We start from the raw sequence: 7,836 nt of genomic DNA, 5'->3' as shown, positions 1-7,836 counted from the left end.
TGTAGGTGGTACAATGTGATAACCACCTACATGTCTTTTGTTAACTTGTTATACTTTGCTGCTTTAAGAGAAGGAACTCTAGGACTGTTAATTATTGTTATGTTGATACTTATCTTTTTGATGTAAAGCGTAGAATTGATGCCATTGGCAAGAAGATACCCAAATCCTTCAACAAGCATATAAAGAGTTAGAGCCAAAAAAAGCCCTAATAGATTGATTTGAAGAGGTGAAAAGCTTTTAAGGACCAACCCTTTAGTTATAGTTGCTTTTATATCAAAAACATTTCAAACTCTTTTAAAAAAAAATTCAAATTTAAAAATCGTTAAATTTATATTTTAATATTAGTGGAGACTCTAAATTCTGAACACATTTTCTTTGAAAGTTGCTAAAATTATTTAAACATTGAAAATTGCTAAAAATATTTAAACATAAAACCAGACGGAAACTAAAACACGAAAATAAATGCCCAAGGAAATAGAATCAGGCATTCTTTTAGCAAACTGTGAACATTATAATGGTATACACTAGCTTTTTAAAGTTATTCACACAAAACAACCTCTAGCTTCCAATTTTGGAGATTTTCGTTTAAAATATTCATCTTTTACAAATAAAAAGGGAAACTTTTAAACAGTATGATATGATATGCATACCTGATGAGGAAACCCGAGGTCAGTCAGTTTAGGCATGGGTTAAGCAATGTGGTTAACCCGTGCAAGAACCGAGAAGCTTGCATCAGTGAATTGGACGCCGATAGGATCCCATTGTAGATCTGTAAATTCTTTCTTTCAGTATAAACTACCAGACAATCTTGAAACCCTCTTACAAGTGACGATAAATGACCTTTTTTACGAAGATTTAGTCAACTTTCTGAGGGTTTTTGTTTTGCCAGGGGTTTTACCTCATTTAGCAATGCTTTTTCAGTTTTATTTTCTTCAAACTCAACTCGTTGCGCTAGGGTTTCATTTAATCCAAGGGTTTTTGGTGTGATTTGCAGCGGGTAATGGTGGCGGCGCTGAAGCAGAGGATTATTATTAGTATGAGTATTACTGGGAGTACTGTGATCTCAATTCTAGTCAAGCCATCCATGAAACTGGCGCGCAGTCTCGGTCAGACGGACAGACACAAAATCGATGGGCCGCGACGACGACTACACAGGATTGTCCTAGCTCTCACAAACCCGACTTCTTCATTGAACAACTCACCAAAGGGTTACAGTGTTCTTCGGATGTAATTAATGGTGTTTTTGCACAGATTTATTTGTCATTACAAGCGGTATGGAGACTACTACTGCACAAATTTTCTTTCAGGACTGGATAAGCACGGGGTCATTACTTGAGAGGAAAAAACAAAGCAGGATCTGTTTTTCAGAGATTTGGAAGAAAGTTCTGGAATGTAATTTTTCAAAGAAAATGGAGGTAGTGGAGGTAGTCAATCATGTACAAGAATTAATTTAAAAACAAGAGCTCTTGGGAGCGCTTAGGGTTGGAAAACATGAGAGGCAAGTGGTAGTTGTCATTATTTTGGGGTGTTAACAATTCAATTTGCAACAATGTTAACATACAATGGTTCTCATAGTAAGAAATTGAATAATATTGGTTTAGAATTTTGATCACCCCATGCTGATTTTTTTTGGATAGGACAATTAGGTATTAGTGTATTGTAAACATTCCCTTTAACTAGTTTCAATTTCTTGCAAGAAGTAAAATTTCCAATTCAATTAAGACTGAAGCATTTATTGTTCATTCAACCGCCTCACAATAGGTGTTCCATAGTCATGCGCTAGGCCTGGCTTAGGAATAATCTATTCAAGCTAAGGACTACTTTTCTCCTACCATGAGGTGCATTTAGATTGTCAACCCAAGGACGTATACTTGAAATGGTCGGCACAATATGTGCACTAGGTACCTTGATGAGTCATTATGCTTGTGCTACAGGAAAGTAAAAATGCAAAGGAAGGAAACTACACTACTGCTGTGGAAAGGAAAATACTGAATCTATGAATGTTGAAAACACAATGACAAGATAACAGAGATTCTATCTTGACTCATCCACTAGACTGTTCTCGTAGATGCTGCAGGAACGTTCATGAAGTGTGATGCTACAGGAAGGAATTAACTAGCTACGTCTTACTTAAAATATTGCTAATGCTAGTAAAATGAATCTATTCTATCCTAATCTAATCCACCTTCCAAGTGGGCCCCCTTGGTTGGCTTCTCTAATCTACCAACGCAGGATAGAAGCTAAAAAGAACTAATTCATTTCATTAATCAGTCATTACATGATTCAGAATTGTAAAGCACAACTGCAACAAACTGTGAATCAGTGTTCTCTTTTACTCAATAAAACTTATTAAAAACCAAAAATTCCCCCACAAGAGTCGATCCCGACATATATAGGGAATCTACTTTTTATTACATAAAAGAAAAGTAACTGTCCTAAGTTAAGTCTGTAGGAGAGAATATAGGAGAACAACTGAAAGCAGAAAGGAAGGATAACAGAATTGAGGAGGGAGCAATGAAGTCTCAGCATCCGCTTGTTACAACATAAATGCAGAGAAGACAATGGCTCGTAAAAGCTCCTCCTTATTCGCTGCCATGTTTCCTGGAGTGGTTATAACTTCCTTTTCGTGGTTGTTCCTTGATGCTCGTTTCTCCTTGAATGCTATCGGCAACCAACTTCTGGATTCTTCCGCTCATCCTTTAATCCTTATCATCAGGTTAGTTATGATATAAAACATATTTGCAAATAAACATCCATCAAACTAAATTCAAGCATAAGAACGCACATTTGGATATTTATATGAAATACTGCATATTAGATATAATTTAGGCAAAAGATGACATAGTTTTTCTACCCCATAAATCATCAAAGGTTTATCAAACATAGGCTTATAAGTGTTAAAACAAGGATAAACGAAGTATCACAAAGTATCTTAAACATAACAAAATAAAGACATTTTTTAGACTCATCATCTGCCTCCTGCTAAACTAATGCTTGTCCTCAAGCATTACACTTCTTTGTCAAAGATCTGAGCTCCCCAACTTCTGTCTTTCCCTTTCTGCTGCTCTTGAAGGTGTAATAGAATCCTCTAGTCCTTTCCCATACTTCTCGCCTGTGGTCTTTTTGCAACTTATCAAGTTTGTCAGCATCAATATCATACAGGGGCCATAAAAGCATTGGAGGTTGCATGGTGTTAGAAATGGAAAAAGAAATCTGTAAATAAACAATACCAGGAAAGAATCTAAGTGAGTAAATGCATGAAAAGATATTACCATAAAATAGGAGAGAGAAAGCTTCAAGCTCCAACACCATGAGACAAGATATTTGGAAAGGGGAAAGCAAAGAAAACCCCTTGTGATATTATGAATGAGGCATCAAAAGCCTAAGAAGGAGGAGAGAGAGAGATAGAGAGCAATGCTCATACAATATTTGAGAAGAGGAAGAAACCTCATTGTTGTTGAATGAGAGAGGAGGGTCATCTCTTAAATAGAGATGAGAGAGAGGAGTTGGAATGTAACTCCCATGTCTATGAATGCCACCATTCATAAGTGTGTGAGGCCAAGTGTGAGATTCCTATTAAGGAGGAATAATCTAAAATTAGAAATTACAATATATATTTGTCCTCACATATTCCACTAGATGACAAAATAAGATGTAGTGGAAAAAGGACAAAAAAGAAATATATTAGGATACCTTGGCTTATATCCTAATATATTATAATAATAAATAAAGGAGGTCTAACCTTGGTTTATAAATACACCAAGGAAAGATTACAACTTCTAACACCCCCCTTTAATCTTTACTTGGGGTAATTACATCAAAGAGTATTAAACCCATAATTTACAAAAATTTGCAACTTAATCTTCAATATGAGGTAATTTGATTGTCTTCAAGCCATATGGAACATTTGTAGATCCAAGAGAAGTACATGAGTCCTTTGAATGTGATCAAGTGGAAGCATAGACACCTCCAAGAAGGTTCCTTGATGGATCACCTGAAAAAGGAAACAAGACAAATATCCACAAGTAGGATGCCATCATATATGCAAATTTGAAATCCTTTTGAATAAGGATAATAAAAGTCTCATAGAGAAACAATGAGTAAAACATGTTACGACAAAACAATGGAGATAACCTGATATCAAGATAAATTATATGCTCAAAAAATTGTCAACAAGGACAAATTGAGTAAAAAGCTTGATCAATGCTCTCATGAAAAGAATGTTATACTAATGCACAAATGACCACAGACAAGGCCAACTAATGATATGTGCATCAACATTGCATCAATCATGTGGATATAGACAGTCCACTTAATGAATCAACCCACTGCAAGTTAATGGGCTGCAGTACCATAACTTACATGACTCACGATCTAAGCAATGAAGTATGCAAATCATTATCACATTAATATATGAAAATAACATAAAGGAGAGACATGCTGATCAAATTAGAATTATCATGATTTTTGATAGGATAATCAAAAGAATGGATTATGAGGATATAACAACATATTGCCTTCAAATTGGATCAAATCATCTAAATTTGGAGAGAAAACTCCAATAATAGTATCCTCTTCATTGAGGAACAAAATGGAACAACATGGAGGGAAACTCCATAAAAATATTATCCTATCAAAATGGAACAGATAGGATCAAATGGAGGGAAACTCCATATAAAATGAGTGCATACCAATATAGGATGGAGGGATACTCCATGGGCCAGATAAGGAAACTATGTATCAGTTATACTGAGGGGACCTACATAGTTAACCTTGAAAAAATATTAAGCTCCCTATGCAACTCAAAAAAAAATATCATATAAATTGTGTGGATCAATGGTATAAAATCATAAAGTGCCAACACGGGCATAGAACAATGCTATAAAAGCATAAAAGTGCAACCATGTGCAGATAGATCAATAAAATCAAATCATTAAATAATGAAGGCAATAGTGTAAGATTACTCATAATCCAATTAAGTAAAATGATTTAAGGAAGATCAACTAAATATAGATATCAGGTATAAAACTCCATTGAGTGTAAACATGAGTATTTTGCACAGGTATATATTAATTTCTGAAATATTATAGTCAGAAATTATATATTTATCTGGGCATATATGTGGGCCCCCATATATACTCACATAAATATACGAAAATAGATTGGTTAAAGAAAATAATCACCTTTCCATACTTAATATTTTGGAAAGTCACAATTTATAAAAAGTCACAATATTTACCTTGGTTCAAAAATATAACCTCAAAGTAATAAGAACATAAAGTCATGGGGCAAGAAAAGATCTCCCCATTTTTCTCATACTATGCCTCCAAGATTGGAAGTGATCCAAAAAGAATTTTTTTGAAATCAGTCGATTCAGCAGTTGAACAGGGAGGTGCAATAATCTAGATAGGGGCGTTCGTTATGGAAATGAATCTTGCATGAAAGGACAAGAAAACGTTACTCACTCATCTAGTGCTATAATGAGCCCATCTACGATAAATTATAACATTAAAAGCACTGGGTCAACTTGCAGCCAATTATAGATCGTTATTGGCACTTAATCTCTTGGGTAATCCAGTTCACACAAATGTAGGTGAAGAGCTATGGAGACGTGGGCTCGTATCCCAGTAGCCACACTAGTAAGAGCCTGTCCCAGATAAATCCGGCCTCGTAACAGGAAGTTGGCACAAAATACTTATAAAATTGTTTCAAGCAAATACGAAACAACAAAACAACTATCCTTCCAAAATTCATTGACATAAGAACCAAATGTAAGGAAAAAACAAAAGCCACAACAGTCGGTGCAATTCCAAGACTTTGAATCCAACCCACATGGAGAAAATAGAAAAGCCCAAACTTACTTCATGTTCTCCGATTTAGGGGTCCAGGAGCGAGTGAACAGAACCTTTCTCTCGGCGAATCCTTCCTACGGATGCAGTTTTGTGCTCGAATTTGCAGGCTTTCAAAATTTGGGTCTGCAAGAGGTTTTTATTGCGATTTTATTGTTTCCCCACAGTGCTTGCCACTTTGCAATTCAATTTATGGCCTGGCCATGGGTTTCCAATGGATTTTTGGGGCAACTATGACATAACAGCCACTGCCCCACTCTCACTTGACCCCCCTACTGAAGAAGACAGCGTTGAGCTCGGGCTCGGGCTTCGAATGTCAAGAACAGAAGTAGGCTTCCCTGAAAAACACTGATCCACCACCACTAAGGGACTGGCGTCAGGAGGAGGAGAAGGAATGGGCGCAACCGAGCTCTGGTGGTGCGGGAATGGAGGATTTGGAGAGCATCATGTTGCTCGAATCTGCAGCGGCCCCTGCTGCAGATCAGTCTTTGGGTTTGGCTGGTCGAGCATGGAGGGCGACAAGATTTCAGCGGGCTGTTAGAGATGTCTTTCCAAAGGAAACCGTTGCCTTTATAAGGACGGCCGCGTTTCCTAAAGATTCAATTCAGTTTTATATTTACATTTGTGCAGAAGGGATCGAACAACAACAAAAATGTCAAGCGCTACTGTAGGCCAAGTTATTACATGCAAAGCTGCCGTGGCATGGGCAGCAGGGGAGCCCCTGAGGATCGAGGAAGTGCAAGTCGCACCTTCGCAAGCAATGGAAGTCAGAATTAAAATCTGTTACACTTCCTTGTGTCGCATGGATCTTGTTTTCTGGCAAGCAAAGGGCCAGACTCCTATTTTCCTGCGCATATTCGGACATGAAGCAGCGGGAGTGGTAGAAAGCGTGGGAGAAGAGGTAACTGATATGAAGGAGGGAGACCATGTTCTGCCTGTATTTACAGGAGAATGTGGAGATTGTAGGCACTGCAAATCTGAAGAAAGCAATATGTGTGATCTGCTGAGGATTGACCCACTTCAAAGGCAAGGGAAGGTGCGGGGGCAGGGGTTGGAGGGGCTGAAGTAGGGGCCGATCGCGGCAAGTAACGGGCAGGCATGGTGATGGAAGAACTGTCAATACCCATGCGACCATCCTGTGGAATAGGTTAAAAACGACGAAACAATTTTTTCACTTGCTCTCTATTCAGATATGTAGCCATGAAAAAAAAAAAAACAAAAAAAAACATAGAAGCACGATATATAGTCAGAGAGCCATTTCTTAAACAAAAAATTTTAGAAAACAAACTATGAATGCTTTGGCGGCAAGCCTTCCAAAGGAGTTAGATGAAAAGTAATAGAAAATAAGAAGTAACCTGCACAAATTAGAGCAAACGGGAGTTAATCAGGTTTGGCGGTAAACCAGCCAAACTCAAAAAAAAATTCAATTTCTTCCATCTTAAGAAGATTAAAGAAAAACTTAGTGAAATCTCTCTCAAGAGTCTCCTTCGAATCATACCTTCATGCAAACACTCAAAACAAAGATTAAACGGCTCTGATACCATGTTAGAAATGGAAAAAGAAATCTGTAAATAAACAATACCAAGAAAGAATCTAAGTGAGTAAATGCATGAAAAGATATTACCATAAAATAAGAGAGAGAAAGCTTCAAGCTCCAACACCATGAGACAAGATATTTGGAAAGGGGAAAGCAAAGAAAACCCCTTGTGATATTATGAATGAGGCATCAAAAGCCTAAGAAGGAGGAGAGAGAGAGATAGAGAGCAATGCTCATACAATATTTGAGAAGAGGAAGAAACCTCATTGTTGTTGAATGAGAGAGGAGGGTCATCTCTTAAATAGAGATGAGAGAGAGGAGTTGGAATGTAACTCCCATGTCTATGAATGCCACCATTCATAAGTGTGTGAGGCCAAGTGTGAGATTCCTGTTAAGGAGGAATAATCTAAAATTAGAAATTACAATATATATTTGTCCTCACATATTCCA

At 37.1% G+C, this 7,836-nt stretch overlaps 1 protein-coding gene, 1 long non-coding RNA gene and 1 pseudogene across 2 annotated transcripts; 2 read left to right on the top strand and 1 right to left on the bottom strand.

Annotated features, from left to right (window-relative positions):
- Nucleotides 1-559: 559 nt before the first annotated feature.
- On the bottom strand, nt 560-1,012 carry LOC149562168 (uncharacterized). The gene is made up of 2 exons (XR_016363484.1): nt 899-1,012; nt 560-769 (listed from the first exon to the last, which is right to left on the bottom strand). It is a non-coding gene; the product is annotated as an uncharacterized LOC149562168 (long non-coding RNA).
- On the top strand, nt 630-1,607 carry LOC149562167 (uncharacterized). Its single transcript, XM_089823862.1, has 2 exons — nt 630-771; nt 995-1,607. Exons 1-2 carry the CDS (start codon nt 697-699, stop codon nt 1,229-1,231), a joined length of 312 nt encoding a protein of 103 aa, XP_089679988.1. The 5' UTR covers nt 630-696; the 3' UTR covers nt 1,232-1,607.
- A 4,772-nt stretch (nt 1,608-6,379) lies between these two features.
- Nucleotides 6,380-6,918, top strand: LOC149562166 (alcohol dehydrogenase 1 pseudogene; annotated as a pseudogene).
- Nucleotides 6,919-7,836: the final 918 nt, after the last annotated feature.

The sequence above is a fragment of the Cupressus sempervirens genome, chromosome 4, assembly GCF_028749045.1.
Source record: "Cupressus sempervirens isolate cs-2001-9-10 chromosome 4, ASM2874904v1, whole genome shotgun sequence".
In the NCBI taxonomy this organism is placed as follows: Eukaryota; Viridiplantae; Streptophyta; class Pinopsida; order Cupressales; family Cupressaceae; genus Cupressus; species Cupressus sempervirens.
This window is presented reverse-complemented; position numbering and strand designations above follow the sequence as displayed.